The sequence below is a fragment of the Centruroides sculpturatus genome, unplaced genomic scaffold (genome assembly GCF_000671375.1).
Source record: "Centruroides sculpturatus isolate CEXI.00-Female unplaced genomic scaffold, Cexi_2.0 scaffold216, whole genome shotgun sequence".
NCBI classification, from domain to species: Eukaryota; Metazoa; Arthropoda; class Arachnida; order Scorpiones; family Buthidae; genus Centruroides; species Centruroides sculpturatus.
In genome coordinates this window covers 538,622-560,123 of record NW_019386955.1, presented here as the reverse complement: position 1 = coordinate 560,123, position 21,502 = coordinate 538,622, and the positions used below count along the sequence as shown (strand labels likewise).

Below are 21,502 nucleotides of genomic sequence, written 5' to 3'. Positions count from 1 at the left end.
ACTGTCTGCTATAACATTCATACAAATTCATTGTTGATGCAATCACCAAATTAGAAAGGAAGCATTTTCAAAAAGAAAAGCAAAGGGAATTGTTTTCTTCAGTAAGAAATAAGTTAGATGAATTTTCCAGCAAAAACTTAAACAGAGTTTGCTAAGAGTCCAGACTTAAAGAAAGTCATAGAAAACAAAAGATTTAGAATTTTGAGTCAAGAAGTCTGCCACTAACATCTGTAAATGTTGATCTTTTCTGAATACAAAAATATCATTTTAATGTAAATGCAGAGCATTTACATTTGAAAATGATTACCTTACCTGAATTAATTCATTCCTTTTGATAAATGATTTTGATTCAAGCAACAATGATATGTAAGTATAGTATAAAATGAACGTAAACATAAATTGTACCTTTCAGTTTAATTAAATAAACAATTTTTACTGACGATAGATATCTAATGTGATTTTAGCACCACTTTTTTTACACCATTTTTGCTTTTTAGCACTCTGCACCCCATTTTTATAGATCCCTAAAATACTATCCTTACATATAACATTTACATTAAAATCTTAACAAGACTTTTTAGTGTAATGGAATTCTGTAATGAGTGTTTTTTGCAAATACATGACTTGTAAAATAAATGTAATTATTATAGTCTATTTTTTGTTTTTTTCCAGTTATATTCTTACAAAATAATCCTTCTTTGTAAATTAATCATAATATTAGATTATAAAGCTTCTTATAAAACATGCTTCTTTGTAATCCTATTATCATTAAAAAGCAGTTTTCTTTATAAGATGTATTTGAAAAAAAGCTAAACAGAAATTCAAATACTTGTACTAGCAACAAAAATCACTACCATTAAAACTGAGTTTAATCAAAAAATTCAACAACCATTCAAGCAATAATAAAAAAATATAAATTATAACTGTTTATGAGCACTTTTGTGATCAACAAAATAATTTTTTATAATCAATGTTGCACTATCTGGAACCTGTGGCCGGCGCTTGGCGTGTATATACTGTATATCTCTGTTGACAAATGATAAAGCTAGTGCAACATTGATTTCACCCCGGTGCTGAGAGTAGAACAGTTCCTATATTTAATTTTTTATAGCATAATTTGTCTTTCAATCATAAAAATTATAAAAATATTAATTGTTATATGTATCAAACATTAAAGATCTAAAGAGAAGTAAAAATAGTTAAACCAATTTCAATATTGTATATGAAATTCTCAAGATTTTATCTCTGCCCACAAGCTATCAACATCTACTAGCGTTTTAGTCCCTGTCTACACAAATAATACTTATATCATAGAAAGGAAGCAATCAAACTGATACAATGTGCAGGCATGACAATGTGTGAACATACTTTGTGAAGTAGCTCTGTCCAGAGTGTTCTTTTTTAAAAATATTAGAATACTGTATTCACAGAAATGGGTGGAAATAAGTTTTCTACTAAGAATATTGTATTCAGTGAGATATTCAAAAAGTAATATGAAAAATTGTCACATTATGATCAAATCAAATATTTAACAGGTCCTGGCTAGTGAAAAAATCAAAAGAAACCAAAAGATCCAAGTGTGTGTTTTGCTAAGATATTCTGCTGCATTACTTCTGGTTAGGTTAGACATGCCCAAAACAGAATAATTTTTTACAGGTCTTTCCACTACTCACTTGAATAAACCTTATAATCTGTATATTTATGTATTTATTAAGTTTTAGAAATTAGTTTGTTAAAGACACATGATCAATGTCATGTAGAATACTAAAAGACATTGATCATGTGTCCTATGCATATATCAATGTAGACTCTTATTTTGGCAATGAATCTTATATCAGCATTTTTAGTTTTTCTTATAAAAAAAATATAACAACAATTTTAAACATTGTTTTAGGATACTGTTCCAATTTTCTTTAATTTAAAATTTTCAATTTACACAAATCATTCATCATTGCAAGAAAGTTTTGAAGTTTTTGATTCCATTGTTTTTTTTTTTATTTTTCTTTCATAAAATGATGACCTATAATTTTAATAGGATGCTGATAACTTCCAGCAAACAAAATATTGTCCAACAAACTTAAGAAATATGTATTATATGATATATTAAAATAATAAAAATATTTATAATATATCTTTCTGTCTATACATAAATATTAGAGAAAACATTATCATTAATATCAAAAATGACAAGGTTAAAATTATTTTTATTCTGTACTGCTTACCAGAAACATTAATTTCATCTTGGTATAATTTTTTTTATTAGTTTAAAAGAAACAATTTAATGAAAAAATATATTTCATCTTTTCCTACTTATTCTGTTTTTTATTACTCTTACATATAATTCTTACTTCCATCATTCAAAACATATTAAACTTACCACAATATCTTCATGATGATATTTTTAATCATGAAAGTAAGAATGAAATTGAACTATATCATTTAAGAAATCAGTATTAAACTAATAGGGACATAGACAACTACAAAATCTGTTTAATTCATAAGAAACTGGCAGTGTAATTGACTACATCATATATAAATAAGTTATTCTTAATCTACAGGTAATAAATCATACGTAACTGGAATGTATCCTTGAGAATAAATTATCACTTTTAAATTTCCAGCAATATCTGTTTAATTTAATGTAGACTAACATTTTTTCCAGTCCTTTCTTGTTTTTTAAATATTGTTATTTTAGTTTGAAGGCCATTAAAGGACACTAGTCTAAATTAAATTAAACAGATTTTGTTGGAAATTTGAAGGTGATAATTTATTCTCAATTATCTACAGCCTATATTTAATCAGAATTTCATTACTAAATTCCATTAAGAGCAATTGTTTTAACATCATTTCACATAAAAATATTATAAACCAGTTAAAAAAGTATATAGTTATAATTAATTTTTTAAAAGTTTATTTAACAATAAACAGATTAATTTTTCAGTTTTCAATCATATTTATAGTATGGCCAAGAATACACATTGACAACCATTCCTTATCATTAAAAACTTATCCTTCTAAAATATTTCAAAATGTTCAAATGTTAAGTATGGATATTTTGAATTAAATGTTGAAAAACTAAACATAACTAAATCTACATAAATTTTTTTGATTCAGTTTATCATTAGTTTTCATGAATACATTTAATTTTTTCTGAATCTATACATATTCTGGTAAAGGTAAAAAAAAGTTTAATAATAGAATATTTGTTTTAAATGTAATACATCAATAAATTATTATATTTTAAGCCTATAAGAAATTTAGAAAATAAAGGAAAAAAGAAATTTGATAGAGAATTCCAATAACTTTGTTTATAATTTATAAATAATTCCATATAAATGTTCAGTTCCAGCTTGTTCTGGAAAATATACTAACAAAGTACATCTTCAAATTTCCCAAAGATGAAGTTTACTTTAACTAAAGTTAAACAAATGGATTCAAGAAATTCCAAAGAAAATGTTACTGTTACAAAAAATGTTATGGTAAATATTTTACAATAATTCTGACCTAGCAGTTCACATTATAATGTTAATAACAATAGATATTAAATAAATATTATCAATATTTAGATGTTATATAAATATTGTTATTAACTTATATGGTTTGCCATAATATTTTTAATGTTAAATAATAATATTTTAGATTTGTGAACTGTATTTTAAACTCCATGAAAATTGAAACTATACAGAATTATGCATATAAAAGAAAAATGAAAACTACAAAAAATAAATAAATCCAAAAATTTTTTAAATGTGTAATATCTTTAATTAAACTGTATTATTCACTGATTTTTGCCTTGTAAAAATTACATATTTTTAAAGAATCAGTGCTGGACCAAAAATTAGATATAAGTTATGTGAAGGAAATAAAGTCAGTAAAGTTCAGTAATAAAATGTTAATGCATAAATTATGTTTAAAAGTTTTGATGTAATATTTTGTGTAAAAAGTAACAATTTATTATTGTAAAATAGTTAAAACTTACAACCTAATATTGAATATTTTTCTTGAATCAAAACGTTTATATAAAATATTGTAAAAACTATCAAAATTTTAATATTTATTTTATCTTCTTGCAGAGTGCTTTCAATTCTCAGTGAAGTTTTATTTTGCTTAAATAAAATTATTATACATATATAATTTATTTTTCAAAATAATGATATCTACAATATTGTATCGTATAATGTTTAAACAAATATTAAGTTATTTTTAAGTTTAAAAAAAACAAAAATTCTATTAAAAAACATAAAAAAGATAATTTTAACTGTAGTCAGTTAAAGTTACCCATAAAATTTTTATGTATGATATCCTGGATGTTTTTAACTTTCTAAATACAAAAATCTTGAAAATTTCCTGAAATTTAACAAAAATTTTTAAATATAGGAATCCTAAATAAATAGTACTAACACAAATTGCCTCCAGTTTATGACATCACAACCCAGCCAGCAAACTTATTGTTTTAGTAGTACTAGATAAGCCTCATTTCTCAATGTTTCTTGAAATCATCTCCTAAAAACACAATTAAACAATAGGCAAGTTTTGGCACTTGATGTTGACATCCTGATAATGCTGATTCAAAAAGAAAAAAGCATAGGAATATGTCACAGAGTAGTTTTGGGAGAGCTATATCTCGCGAAGAGTCGCTTGCAGATGTATGGTTCCTTTAACTTTTTTGCTCCTATGGGTATGCCATACAGCTCTGTTAAGATCCCAAGCATATCATTTGGGCTTGAATCATGCCGTAAATTTTATTATACTAGGTATTGCGTTGGCAGCTCCATTGTTAAATAACAATGGATTAACATCTGCATATATCAGATTGTTCCAGCGATAGCCGATAAATTCTGCTTACTTTGCAGATGAATAACTGCAAACACATATCCTTTCAAGAAGCAGTAACGTCGTCATCAAGCGTCGAAACTTCCCTAGTAAAAAGTCAACACAGTTTATTTAGCTGCATGTCACACTGAATTATAAATTAGATATGGAGGAAGACTTCATCATTGGCTAAAAGTGATATCTTTTTATCTGATAATGTAAATTTAAAAAAACATACATACATATATTTGTATAACTTATATAATAAAATCTAAAGAACTAATATAAAACATTCCATAGTATATTGTTTGAATTACATATATACAAATATATAATTCTTCTGTTTAACACTGTTAAAAAAATCACTAACTTATTACTACAACAGAAAACAGAAGTCTAAGAACGAACGGACGCCATCTAGCGACATTTATAAAAACTAAATAGGAAAAATATAATGCATTACATGGAGTGGACGAAGAAACAAGCATCCAGTTGCTGCAATTGGCGCTGTTCGCCCTAACGGCATAATTTAGAACTAATGTTTACCAGAGAGCTAGACTCTTGTCACTGGTCTAGACCCTGACGAGCATTAGTTCATTAAAACGTAAAGTACCGCCTTCAATATTCTGAAAGAATTAATTACAATACGAAATATTTTAAAACTAAAAGAATCGGTTCAAATACTCTTTCAGAGAACGAATTTTGACCGAAGGCATCAAATAAAAACAATGAAAATAGGAATGGGAAAGGTGGCAGGTTGTAAAAAAGCCGAACAATACTCTTTACCTGTTAGAGAACACCAATTTTGTTAGGTTATCAAGCATCACTTATCGTCATACATTAATATGTATGACGATAAGTTATTAAACTTCTGTCTTATTATTGAATTAAGCTTACGGTTCCAAGAAACCATAAACTTTTCCTGAGTTCTTCATTCATTCAACAAAAACCATAGTACAATAGTAACGAAAAAGAAATTGTTTAAGTAATTGTGCAATTTTCAACTTTAATTTTCTCTTTTAATTTTGATGTTGGCGCCTTGCTTCTTGGCACTTGTCAGTCTGGGGGGGACGCACTATATCCTCACCGAGTTTGATCAAAATTAGTAAACCCAACGTCATGCCGTCCCCTCGTCATTCGTATATTGAATACTATTGTACTCACTGGCTCGCGCCTCACCGGTTGGGAATCACTGGTCTAGACGTTCGTGACAAAGATTACGTCTCTGTTATCTTAATCGGTCACAGGTCGAGTTTGGGAAAGCGTCTTTCCCTCAATAACCGGAACTGCATAGACACAGCATTTTCGATACAGTAATTAAACGGTTAGATGTGCAGTAGATTTCCCAACGATTTGTTTGTTTATTTATTTATTTTAACTTATTACAGCGCTATCCGTCTTTTGTGGAAGTTCATGAATTAAATTTGTAATATTTCTAATAAATAGCGTATATAATTTTTCGTTTTCTTTTTAAATTAAATACATAAAATTAAATTATTCGAAATATTATAAAAATAATGTTCAAATATTATTTATAAATGTAGGGAAATACGGACAAAATGACATATACGTACAAAATGACATAGGCACCATAATTTGAATTTGGCGGTCTCAAGCGCACAACTGACCATGACACCATGTTATACGAGCGGCTTTTACTAACCTGTCAAAATGTGAACGCACTCCTCTCATTGGCCCGGGTGTCATGGCCGACGACAAAAAATGATACGGTATGAGTTTTTTCCTCGCAACAAGTTTTTTGTATAGATGGTAAGTTTTTCACTATTTTATCTACTTGTGTAGCATTTATTTCAACTATCAAGAATTTGTTGTTGCACTTAAATAACTTTTTCCATTAAAAATAACATCTTTGTATTTATTTTATAATTTTGTTTTTTTATAACGTTATATGGACAAAACGACATACATAGGCAACGGACATAATGACATACTTGTCATCAGTGGTGATATTCAGCGGGTTCGCACAGGTTCGGCCGAACCCGTTGTTAACATTTTCAAAGTTTTCTGAACTTTGTTAAACACACGTAACATTTCTCAGTGGTTTTGTTTCTTTTAAAAAATATATTAAAATATACGTTTTATAACTGAGGTACACTTACTCAGCAGTATGTAAATAAAAAAAAAACAAATTAAGGTGTTGTGTTTTTTGATATACGTATTATACTAAACTAAAGCTTTATACCCCGTCCGCTTTGGCGCGACCTCCCTCGACCGTTTCAATCTCGACTGAAACGAGGTTCAATCGCGATCGACTCTAGAGAGTTCTTGAAACTAGGGGTACGTTCGTAAAGTGAAACGAGTTAATCGCGTTAGTAACGAATCGTTCGAATAGTAGTAGTCTCGCTCAGTGCGCATGCTCTGCGATGATTACGTTTCGAACGAAACTCTAACGAAAGGCTGTACTAGCAACATTCGTATTTTCGATTTTAGAAACAGCCATTTAGTTCTAAACGAATCGTTCGAAAAGTCTAACGAAATAAGAATAACGATGACGTCATTCTCGTTTAACTCGTTTGACTTTACGAACGTGCCCTAGATCCAGTCATAAGAGAGATCCCACAATCCCACGAGCGCGAGAAAATACAAGATGGCTGCGGAACACGTGTCGGGCTATCGACAGCAAAATAAAAAAGTTATTGTATTTCGAGAGACGATGACATGTGTCTATTATTAGATATATCGCAAGAAAAAGTATTGTATTTATTTCTAACCAAAACTTCCATTTTGTTTGTCAGTGTTCGTGACTTACCGCGTAGTTATGTCAGTTTTATCACCGCGTATAATATATATCTTTTTTTATTTATATGGGCATCTTAAGGTCAGTTTTCGTGCTAATGTTGCTAATACACCATTTGAGCGAAAAAAAATTGTTAAGGAAAAATTTTCTGTTAGCGAACCCTTTGTCAAATATTTCGAATATCACCACTGCCTGTCATTTAGTCCATAAGAGCTTAGTCAAGGAACTTACCTTAATCTCTTAACGTTTTATTAATTATAAAAAATGGCTTCCAAACAAAGTCTTTCATTATTGTTTAAAAGAAATTTTAGTATAAAACTTTATTTCCTTTCTTACATATTATTTACAAACTTATTATATTTCACATAACAAAAAACTTGCAACGAATCACGTGACTCGACAAAACTCTAGTTTTAACTTTTACTCCTAATATGAAGGCAATTAAATCAAAAAATGAGTCCAAAGCTCCGCCAGAGGAAAGGAGACGAAACATTACTAAAAAGTTACTTGAAAAAGAAAATTTTCCTAATAACTCTCATGATGATGAAGAAGACTGTCCATGCATATGTTGCGATGATCATTCTTTCCGATCTAAGCCTGGAGAAGACTGGTTACGGTGCTTAAATTGTTTCCGTTGGGCTCATGCTTCTTGCGCTGACGTTTCTAAAAGAGCCAAGCGTTTCATTTGTAAACTTTGTCAGTAATTTTATAGTTTTTACGTGTATGTCATTTTGTCCATAGTATATGTCATTTTGTCCATAGTGGATGATCTCGATTAAACTAGCAATATTTTTTTCTATTATTTTAATATTGTAAATGTTTAGTATATTTCATAGGTAAAAAACCAAAGATAATTGGTGTAGAATATGACAGTGCTGTGATTTACCAATAAAGAGTTATGAACCTAAAATAAAACCGTATGTCATTTTGTCCGTATTTCCCCTAACATTAACTGGTATATTAATCAATTATCAAAGTTGAAAAGATTGTTTTAAAAAATTACGAAAATTAAACTGAGAAAATAAGGGTATACATATATACACTCTTTAAATATATATATTTTTTTATTTATTTATAATCAATCTAAGTTAAGTCTATCAGTCAGCACGTGAAACCTTAAAATCTTAACGTCACGCTAATAAATTTATTGATTGAAGATTTAACAGAACCTTCGTTGCACTTGTTTCGAATACATTATAAATGAAGAGAAAATTTTCGTCAAATCAACCTGTCATCTCGAAGTGTTAATGGATTTTGTTAAGAACTTTCAATTAATTATAGATAATTAAATGAAGATATATTTTTATATCGAAAAAGACTCACGTTTCAATTAATTTAAATAAAACATCTACTAGAGGTATCAGAAAGAAAATAAATTCATAAAATATTCAAAATCTAAAAATAAAATTTGATTACTGATGCTTCCATTAAATTAATAGATAACTTTTTATAGAAATATTTTAAAATTTATGATAGCATTTCTTACATAATTGGATACTCCACTTTATTATTTTAAACATTTTGATGTTTCAATATTTAAATATTACTCATGCATTAGGTCTTTAAAATATTTAAAAAAGACCTTTAGACATACAATTTTAATGAAAACATAATGGCTTCTTTTGTTATACTTTCACTGTTTTCGTTCTAAAATTTAATGCAGAGTAAAAAATATCTGCAGAAGAGTTAACGACGATTTACGTAAAAAATAGCAAGCTGAACACTTTTTCATTTCATGAATTAGTTACTATGTAATCACATTTATTGACTGAGCTCTAGAATAATTTATATATAAATTTTAAATTGTATCATGTCTTTAAATTTTCTTTATTATTATTCAACAAACACAGTCCATCATGTTATTAATATTGATGCTTTTCCCAAGAGTCTGAAATAGATAAAGATGTCGATGTAATGCACCAGCTGTTCTAATAAGTGCCACGTTTTGAATTTGGTAGATTGTGATTCTGTCAATTTATATAACGTGCAAAGGTTCCCAGATATTCTAAGCATTTTAATTAATCTTGCTTATATTCGAAAATACCTCTCACTATTGTTATCCACGATACTTTCTTTTGTCACAATCATTCCATTTCGATTTGTAAATCCTTATATTTGTCATAATTTATATTTTTTTATCATTCAATCTTGTGTCTTCTGGTATTGTAATGTCTAGACGATTAATAATATTTTTTCTTTACTGCTTTAGTTAGCCTATATCAGGAATATTACATGCCATCTGTCTATTAGTTTGACTCTTCACTCTCAGAGGTTTTTCGTTGTGCTCCGTTATTTTGCAATTTTATCAATATTTTCTTTAACATAATTGATATATTGACCGTGGTTTGCTTTACTTTGTCACTTGCTTCGAGGCATGTTTCCATCTTATGTAACACCTTATCACGACAGGAGACATGTGTCGTTTAAAAGAAATATATGAGAGCCGCAGCCGCATTTTTAGGGTATTTTATACACTATATAAAATACCCGTTCCTATATATATATATATATATAGTTAAAATACTATAGCTTATCACTGTTCTAAACAAATATCATTGTTAAGTTAGGTTAAGAACGCATACGTTTGGATAGGTTTGTAGGAATAGCTTGTAAAAAACTTTGAGAAAGTAAATTAATTACAAATTATTTTTCCCTTTTACCTAAATACATATCAACGTTTCTTCTTCATTACTGATAAAAAGTTTATGGGTTTGTAGTTGGGACAGTAACTGTTTAAATTTCCATTCATACCAACGTGCCCTCAGCTTTTAGTTGCCTATTCAAGGATAAGTTGCAATCTGTGTATATATCACACTATATAATAGTCAGCAAACTTACAAAAATATTATTACATGCAGGGGCGAATCTAGGTTTTTCGGGGCCTGGGGTTTATTGAAGTCCAATGGGGCCCCATTTTTTGTTAATACAAACAGGGCCGTAACTAGGCAGGTGCAACAGGTTCACCCGCACAGGGTCCACTTGGAAGGGGGCCCAAAATGTATGTACAGTATTTGTTTTATTATTTTCCCAAACCTAATTAATTAAGGGGCCTAAATGCAAATTCTTGCACAAGACACAGGAATGGCTAGTTATGGTACTGAATACAAATAATACTATAAATTATCGTTATTATAATATTATTAATAGTAACTATTTTCTACTATATGATAAATGCTCATTGTTAATGAAAAAATATTAAAAATTTATGATAATAATTCAATTTTTGTGGGCCCTTGACACTTGGGTGCCTAGAGCTTAAGCCCTATTAGTCCCTATGTAGATCCGCCCCTGATTACATAAAATATAAGTGGTATGAACAAAGTTTATAAAAAGAAAAAAATGTATAAGTATACAGGAGCCATTGTAAGAGTATAGAAGAACTGCTTGTGTATCGCGAGTCGCAATTTAGCAACCGCGTTTATGTAACTAATAATTGATAAAAACGAAAGAATTTATTATTAAACCTTCATTGCTAATTTCCTGAATCAATTCTTCTTAATTGTTCTGAATATATAATAACTGCAGCGCCGGTTCCTTTTTTTTTTTTTTTAGTGTTATTCTTAGCCTATTTCCTGCGTCTTCTTCAGCTCAAGACAAATACTGTATGCCTGATCCATATCACTGCAAGAATGCAAGGTATGATTAACAGTCATTATTTTCTTTGATTAACGATCCGATGCATGTAATTCTGCTAGTATCTAATCAATAATTCCAGCAATTCTGTACCGTATGACAGAATAGCTTTTGTATTGATCTGCTTGATGATGTTCTATTAGTAAGTTTTATTTTAATTTTTTTCTTTTGAATCTTTCTGAATTTCTCATTATTATGTGATTTCTTTTGAATTTTTCACGTTGATTATTTTTATTTTTTATTTTTAACCCTTTCCGCTATGGGGACGTTAAGAGGCCTCTTAATCATATTCATCATGAGTTCGATTAAACCACACAGCTGGGTGATGAGGGATTGGGTTCAAGATATCCAGGACTGACTGTACATAGAAAATTCCTGGAAGTTGCTCGGCTGGATTCGATTCCAAGTTGCCCAGGACGGTAGACTGACGTCTTAGCTGTTAGTGTTTCGGGGGTTGTCGCATATTTGATGTCATGTTGCTTGGATGGACTCAGATAGCTGCAAGAATAACTAGCTTTAGACTTTTATTTCTTTCCCGTTGTGCATTTTTGTTATTCTAGTACCTGCTATTTTTCTCCATTAATTTAGTGAAATATGCAATTTTGGTAATCAAACTACATAGAAACATGCGTTATCACTGGTATTTCTATGGAGTTTCATTTACAAAATTATTTGAATTCTCTAAACAAAACTCCAAACCAAACCACTCTAACCCACTTCATTATTATTGTGATGCTGGTGGAGTGAACCCTACTCGGCTCATACTAGTGTCTATTGCCATGTCAAATCAAGATTAAGGCAGTATTCCGCGACCGGTGTGCTGTCACAAAGGTGAAGATGTGACGTAAACTTTTACATATTCTATTAATTTCAAGTTTTATTTATATATTTTAATCACAGTTGCTGTGTTTTTTATGCATGTATTTCATTCTCTGCCGTAGCACTGATGAAATAAGACGATGTTTGTTTATTCTTTATTACAAGCCACGCATTTTTATATATTCTAAGAAATTAAATGTAAAATAAATTTGCTCATAGGTGTTGGTCTGTTTAATAATAATAATAATAATAATAGGTTCGTGGCATTGTGTAATTCTATTAATAGTATCATATCATACGTTTTTGAGGAAAATAACATTTTGGTGTGCCGTGTTGAGTCATAGGTGTGCCGCAAGAAGAAAAAGGTTGCGGAACACTGGATTAAGGCAACAGAAAATACCTGTAAAATCACTGTTTTGTTTACGTGCTGTTCTTGTATGTAGGCTCTGTTTTTAGAATTTCCTGACTAATTGGCACACATTTAGTATAGCAGCTTTCTATAATACTAGCAGACCCCGCCACGCGTTGTTGTGGCTCAAAATGTATCTATTATAAATGTATAACACTTCCCCTGCGGGGGGGGGAAATTTTACGAAAAATTTCTTCTTAGTGTACATTCTTTTGACGTACCCTATTAAAACGCAATCAAAAACGCAAAAACCCGCATCTAAAATAATATAATAGAAGTCAAGTTCTTCACGGTAAGCCTTAATTCTGTCCCTCTCCCCGTGGGGGAATATCGAAAAATTTCTTCTTAGTGTACATTCTGTTGATGTACCCTATTAAAACGCTATCAAAAACGCATCTACATACCGGTGTTTAGGGTCTGGTCACCACTAACAAGTGGAGACGGAGTCCACTCGGCCACATACATACATACAAACATTACCTCTTTATAATATTAGTATAGATGATGATATGTATTGTTGTGACGCCCTAATGTTTCTAGTACGTAGTATGAGACCTGTTCAAGAAAGGAGGGGGAAAGTAGGGTAATGGGTCCCATCTGTTTTTTGGCTAAACGGTTCAGAATTTTCAATCCCAACGGATGCTTGCATCTAGCAGCAGCAGATCCAACTTAGAATTCTGAATATGGTGGTTGTTCTGTGCACATGCTTGATTGTGTGAGGAAAAAAACAGTTTTGTGCATCTTTCTTCTAATTGGAACATTATCATTTGTTCGACTGTATGTACCCTTGTATACAACTTATTGTTTCAATAATATATATTAATGCTAACTATTCCCTAAACTATTAAAATACATATGAAGAAAAGATTTCACTTTATCCCTTTGTGTCTAGTCACGGTTAAAAACGTAAAATGGCGTGAAGAAGGGGTACTGGGGTTCAATGAGAGTCAAATGATAATAAAGACGATGACATAGATGCAAATAATGCTAATAATACCTGAATCATCTGTGGATAATTTGGTAGAAACAAAGAATTGTGATATAGATTCTCCAGTGATTATATTTGTGATTATTGAGTGATTAAAGTTTTTAATTTAAAGTGCTTGAACTTATCATTAAACACGCAAACTATTTTGAAAACAGTACATATATAAAAAATTAATAATTCATATGCAAAAACTTAAGTTTTCTAGTTTTTGAANTGTCTAGTCACGGTTAAAAACGTAAAATGGCGTGAAGAAGGGGTACTGGGGTTCAATGAGAGTCAAATGATAATAAAGACGATGACATAGATGCAAATAATGCTAATAATACCTGAATCATCTGTGGATAATTTGGTAGAAACAAAGAATTGTGATATAGATTCTCCAGTGATTATATTTGTGATTATTGAGTGATTAAAGTTTTTAATTTAAAGTGCTTGAACTTATCATTAAACACGCAAACTATTTTGAAAACAGTACATATATAAAAAATTAATAATTCATATGCAAAAACTTAAGTTTTCTAGTTTTTGAACAAATATTTTCAACGTTTCAGTCTTTTTTCAATGTTTTTATATGATGGTTCCCATTACCCCCACATGGGGCTCAATTGCATTCTTTTTGTTTTTTATAATTAAAACAATATGGAGAGGAATACTCAAGTTTTGACACATGCACTTTATTTCTTAGAGTACACTGTTTGCACTATTAAAATAACTTCTCACAATATTCTTAAGTTTTCTTAAAAATATGCAAAATACCTTACGTGGGCCCCATTCCCCTACTCTCCCCGACTACTGTCACAATAAGTGAATAAGTACTTTATCTATTCTTCACATGCGCTTTATTTTATGGGCGAGTTTTAGTATTTACAAATTTTTTCAGGATATATATTTTGCATGTTATAGGTGTTCGGAAGGCTATAACGTATGTGATTTTGTTTAGTTTCTCAATGAATGTGATGTCTAGTCTATTCTGGTCATGGATTGTTTTGTCTGTGATTATAAGTCGGTCATAGTATATTTTGTGTGTGTTTTATTTATTTTGATTGGATTGAATTGGATTTGGGATTTTTGTGGTACAAGGGCCTAGGTAGGCCAAAGAGTGCCAGGACTTATTTATTTTGAATAAAAAAGTACAATCATTATTGGTTTATGATTATCATCTCTTTAACAGTAAAAAAGAGAACTCATTAGCACTTAAAAAGAAAACAACAACAAATAAAAATATTAAAAATAATTAAATTTTTATGACTCTCTGAGGTAAGTTTAGTAAGTTATGGTTCCTGAGTATGCAATACAATCCATAGTCAAATGTTATGATTGAAAATGGTCAACATACAACTAAGGGAGGTGAGCCTTATAGGCTACAAAAGTCATTATTATAAGCTTATGTACTTATATCTTATATACTTAATCATTTATTTTCTAAAATATTAATAGTATTTGAGAATAAAATACGAAGAATTAGGCTATACGATATATACCGTATTAAATAGATCAATATACTCTCTCTATTCTGGATCTCATACGAACTCACTATAGCCCTGTATATAAGCACTGAAATTTTTATTAACGGTTAGTAAATGTAATTATTTACGGAAATTTATATGGATATTTATTTTTATTACGGAAAAGGGCAAATATTAAAGATATGTATCTTTAGTTTGTCTCTTTTTTATAATAAAAATAATATATTATAAGATAATTATATATATTTTATTTAGCAATAAGAAAATAAATTTTGTTCTCATTTTTTACATTGAGCAATAGATATTGTAAGTGAAACCATAAAGTTAATTTGATCATTTTTTCGAAGCACACTTAACTGTGCTGCAAACACTGAACTTGCAGATAAATTTTTGAATAGTCATTGAAAAGTTTGCTAGTTTGTTAGTTTGAATGCTAATTTATATTTTGTTATGTTCCGCATTATTATTTTTTAAATTATAAAAATTCAAATAAATATAGCGAATATAGAAAGCTTTCGTAAAATTTACTTTACGTGTTCTCATTTAATGTTTTTAACTGAATATATAAGAATTGTATTGTATAATAACTACTTTAAATTTAACATTCTGTAAAAATTATATTTGACTATAAAAACATGAAAGTACTTTCGACATTCGGAGAATGTCAATAACACTTGAAAAGAATTTCCATATGGAATACATTAATATACACCTACACCTCATAAAATACATGTGTGATACTGTGCATTTAATTTGCCACTTCCTTTTAAAACCATTCCTGCCAGAAAGCCTGTCTTTATTCAGATGTGTTAAAAGAACGAAGCATCTTAAACAAATAAACAGTTCATTAAGTGACTAATTTCAATTCCAAATATGTAATAAAAAGTCTTTTCTAACATCTCTAGAAATTACTATTAGCTACATTCATCGATGAGTGAAGATGAATATTCCATGCCAATTCTTAATTTCTTAAAAGTTTGCTAGTTTGTTAGTAAATTTAATATTTTATGAAATTTACAAAATTTTTATTTTAATATTTAGTTTTAAATGTATCGATTAAATATTTTACTGATAATCTGTTTTGATATTTATTGTTAATTATCTGTTAACATTCATTGTGTCATTATACTGTGTGATCGACAATATTGACTAGTTTGACACTATCACTAATGAATAGTGTCACCGTGTCTTTATCATATTCTCAATGAAAATCTGTCCTGTTCGAAGTCATAGAAACTGTTAAATGCTATTTTCCTACTAACACATAAGCTTAATCGCTTAAGTTTTAGATTAATGGGAGATTTTTCTTAGGAATTAGGATAATAAAAATATATTTTTTACAAATGGAAAAATTCTAAAAAAATAATCTTATGAAATTATTTAATAAATTACTTATTAGTTTGAAAAATTATTAAGCGAAAAAAATAGAAATAATAATAAAATTAAATTAATTATTTTATGCATTGCAGTATGAAACTATTTAATAAAAACTTTAAAGTTGAATCTTTTATTTATATCTTTTCTGCATCACGGAAATAATCCGCTATTTCTGGTTGTCTATTTTTTGAATTAGAATAATAATGTCCAAGAGATCGGAAAATGACATAAATCGATATTTAGCAGTGCGGTACGCAAAAGGTCTTCAAAGGGGCGTGTGGCAATTTTCGGCTATACTGGTATACCATTGGCGCATAGAAACATTATTAAGAGAAGATACTGCGGCAACGAATTATTTTAAATGTATATATTTCTCGATAAATTATATATTTTGCATGAATTCTCCTAATCAAGTTATGATAAGTGCTTAATTGAGTAATTTTCACGATTTTTTTTTTACAAGGTTTACTCGACACTTACGAAAATTAAAAGAAGTACACGGATGTTAAAACTGTGTGAAACGATAATCTGAATGAATAATTTTCGATCTATAAATATGTAATTTCAAGTAGTCTATTCGGACAATGTAATATAAGATTAGGGACCTTTGCCAGATTAAAGCTACAGAAAAATTCTAACAATATTAACGGTAAAGAATAAAATATTTAACAATCAGATTACAATGTTTGTAGATATCAGAATTTTTACATAAAATATATGAAAATGATTAATGATCGCATCAATCCAAAATATTCTTGTAAAAGATTATCATTAGCATTGCAATCTAGACTAAAAGACAAGAAAATTAAGAAAAAGTACTAAATTCTTCCAAATTCAATCTTCGTATATAAATTCATCTTTTCATTCCATAAACAAAAGAGTTTAAAGTAATATATTTACTTAAATTGGAATATACATTAAATATGAACCGAAACCAGGGATTGTTAATTTATTCAGACTTTTTTTCATTAAGAATGAGTGTATATCAAATTTTTAGTTAAAATAGTCTTAATCCTTGGTTATTCTTGTATTAGAAGATAATATAAATAATCTCAGCTATCTATTATATATAGAAATATCTAGTTGATTATTAATAATTTGAAATAAAATTATTAGAGTAAATAGTTTGAGCCATTTTGAAAACATAGAGATCAGCCAATACTTATTAAATTGCTTGAAAAAATTTAACAGCTTAGATAAACTATTAAATTTTTGTCACGGATATATATAGAAAGCGTCTGCTTATTTTTAATGGGTTTAATGAAATCATGTGCATCTGTTTAGCGGTTTTTATTTTAATACTTAACAATAATTTTTTAGAAATCATTTATTTAAATCAGAATTTTGCTTTCCCAAAATTTTACCGCTTTACTGTATCAAATATGTTTGGTTCTAAATTCTGAAGAGTGTATGATCAAAATCCATTATATATCTTTTCTCCCTAACAGTTTCAATTATATAAATCTAGTTTTTTAGTCATAGACGTTTGGTNTTTTTATTAGTAAGATATGTCCATAAAATATTACTTCTGGGACAGATCTTGTAGGACAGGGGTGGCGAACCTTTTTGAGCCCGCTTCCATACTGTAAGCATACTTACTTGTTAGCTTTAAAGATGTTTATGCGTGCCAAAGTTTTAAACTTCGAATAACGATATTTAAATAAATTAAACGAAAATGCTTTAATTAGAATAAATGAAACAATGATTGAAAAAGACAAACGATAAATCAAAATCGCACGATACGTTACGTGCCAGATGATTTCTCCTTACGTGCCACTTTGGGCACGCGTGCCATAGGTTCGCCACCCCTGTTGTAGGAGATAACAAAAACACCAAAAACCATAAAAAATCCTCTCAAAATCTACCAAAATCATTCGAAGTTTTAAATCTCCCAAAAATCTCAATATTTCGAAACTCATAAAAATTTTCAGGACAGATTTTGTGGGAGATAGCAAAAACAAAACCATACTCGACCTCACAAAACCAAGGGGGAAAAAACTTTAAATTGTAAACCTCCACAAAATCTCCCAATTTTGAAAGGTTTAAAATAAAGCACTGTAACCTCAAAATCGGCAGTATTTTTTTAATTCAAATTTTTAAAACTTTAAAATTTCTAGGACAAACTTTCTGGGAGATTTCAAAATTCACTAAAAAAACCCATCAAATTCGAGGCACTTGCCCATAAAAAATCGCAAAAAACTATGAAAATATTCAAAATCTAATTTTTCCACATTTATACCCTTAAACTCCTAAAATTTCTACAGCAGATCTTGTGGGAGATAAAAAAAAAACTATTTAAAAATTTGTAATTTTAATTTGTATCATCATATTATGAGGGTAATTTGAAAGAAATAATATGAAAAAAGTAATTAATAAATTAAATATTCAAAGTATTCGCAACTTTTACAATTTGCAGTTAGAATTACAATTGCAAAAACTTTCAAAGCAATTATATTTATTAAAGTCTATTGAGTGAGCGGCATTCTTTTGCCAGAGAAAAAGAAAATCATGGAGGACATTAAACTATGTTGATACCCAGCTGCCCAACTTAACACTCATTCCATTGATATCAACATTGAAGAAGTAATGAACTACCAAGCAGAACGACCAAATTAGGTCAAGGGCCAATTTTGTTGTAATTTTAACGAGGTTAAAACTATAAATTTAGTTTGTTACTATTCTATTAAAATATATTTGTTTAATTGATGGCAAAAGTTTAGGATTAAAACTATTTAAATAAAATGTTTTATTTTAGCCTTTCATTTCAATTTTTTTAATATAAAAATTAATAAAATAAAAATTTCATTCAATTCTGTAATGTTTATATCCTTGTGTTCTAAAGCTTCTAATTCAAAATTTGTTGACTTTATTGTTGAAGTTCTTAATTTGTTTCGAAATTTTTGAAATTATAAGGATTATCAATTCCTGAAAAAATATATATAAATTACATTTGTNATACTCAGAGGATAAGGATCAAAAAAGATGCCAAAAAGAAAATGCTCTCGGTTAATAGTGCTTTTAGTGATGACGAAGAAAAGATTGTTTAATTTATATTAATATGTAATCATTTAAGAAAATTTTAATAAAGATATTTATCTTAATTATGAAAATATAATAGCATGTTTTTTAAGTTTTGGAACCTAACCCTCCTTTTCGTACTAGTTCTTTGTTTCGTATAACACGGATTCGCATAACACGGCAATTTTTTGGAATGTAACTACCATGTTATACGGGGGTTACCTGTACTTAAAATTTCATATTATTCTGTAATGTTTATATCCTTGTGTTCTAAAGCTTCTAATTCAAAATTTGTCGACTTTATTGTTGATATTCTTAATTTGTTTCGAAATTTTTGAAATTATAAGGATTATCAATTCCTGAAAAAATATATATAAATTACATTTGTATATACATTTAATTGATGGATAAAGTTTAGAATAAAAACTATTTAGATAAAATAGTTTTATTTAAATATGCAAATATGTAAAAATGTGTAATATCATACAAATTGTTAATTTAATGTGATGATAATTTGTTTAATACTTACGGATTATGTTCATTTTCAAACGTAAATTCATCCAAATAATTATTATAATAGAACTTTTTAAGCTTTGGACTAATAGAAATTTAAAACGTGTATGTATGATTAGTGTTGTCTCTAATTATATTGAACACTAAACATTGAATCAAATTTCCTAAAATCTATGAATAATGTAGATATTAATTAAGCTATAGCTAATAAGTAAAGTTAATATATAGATAATAAGTAAGCTATATCTGAATATTTGTTGTTATGATCATTATAAACGTATCTCAAAACAAGTGCCCAAAATAAAATATCAGATTAAACGNGGGAATGACTAAAACACGTCCTACATTTTATACTTTTATGAATACGGCTTTTAACCGAACAGTGAACTCTATCTGAATTGAAAGTTAAACTAAATGAAAATGTTTTACGAAGTTTTAGGAATAATGAAATTAAGTTTTGAATATTTTAAATTTATAAAAGTGAACGAAGAAAAATAAATAAGACACATAAATAAATTATAAATATTTAATCGTAACAACTGGTTTCTTATAGTAAACGTAATAATAACCATTCTTCACTTTCAAAGATAAAAAAAATAAAAAAATAGTAAAATGAATAAACATAAAATATTTTTATTTATCATAATATTCAGAGTTTTGCCACTTAGTTTATTTTTACGTACAGTTATACTGCATATTATTTAGGCCCTTCTAATAATTATACAATAAAGTCATATAGTAGAAAAATACATATATATAATATTTTATGTTTTAATATTTACAAGATTATGAATAACTCAATGACAAATATTTTTATGAAAATCGCTAAATTTCCATTAAAATTGCGAAAAAAATCAAAACAATTCGTCATATCGTATCATATTGAAAAGAACCGCGTGAAAATATCCATTTTTCAAAATAATAGATGAAGTTATATTTAACTGAATAACATTTTTAAATGCTTAGATAAACAATGAAAACTTACCGAAATCATCAATAGGATCGGGAGTTTGTGCCGAAACTACGATGAATAAAAAAGATAGAGAAAGAGTCCAATGGACCATTTTGGGTCCTTTATGAAAAATGCCAACTTGTTTCACTTTATGTAAATGCCATTCGAGTGATCAAGTGAATTATTTTGTTACACGAACGGATGGAAAGGACGCAGATCCGACTGCTCTTCAGTTATACGAATCACCAACTTTTGTAGCTTCTAATAACCTCGCGATTTTAATCCGCCTACGCTGTCTGGTTCCAGAAAAGAAAAAGAAGAGCTGTAATCCGATCCAGTTGACCTGAACGACGAGAGGGTGGACGCTTGTCGTCAGCTGTGAGATTCAAGATGATTTCAAGATGGGTGACCTTCTTTTGTTGTTCTATGTTGACGACGAAATCCAGATTATAAAGTTGGAAAAATTACTTACAGATTCATAAAGACATTTTGACTTTTTTTCTCTCATTAAAAATATTTTCGACTTGCTTCAAACTTTTTGTAAGTAAATTATCTTAAACACTAGAAAAATATATTTAATATTAATAATTTATTTTAAATTTAAAAGCCGTTAAACAAAACATTAAAAAATCCAAATGTTTCAGTCATCGAAATTATCATTAAAATTTTGATATAAGCGTATAATAATTTAAATTTGTTGTCTTTCATAATTATAATAATTTATAATTGTAATTTATAATATTGTTGAAATTTTAAA

At 28.5% G+C, this 21,502-nt stretch overlaps 1 protein-coding gene across 1 annotated transcript in view; it reads right to left on the bottom strand.

The window, feature by feature from the left end:
• LOC111615967 (collagen alpha-1(I) chain-like) overlaps positions 1-21,223 on the bottom strand; it is a 108,914-nt gene extending 87,691 nt beyond the window's left edge. The window contains exon 1 of the mRNA XM_023357398.1: positions 20,779-21,223. Coding sequence (XP_023213166.1) covers positions 20,779-20,857 — 79 coding nt within the window. The 5' untranslated portion in view covers positions 20,858-21,223. The remainder of the gene's footprint in view (positions 1-20,778) is intronic.
• Positions 21,224-21,502: the final 279 nt, after the last annotated feature.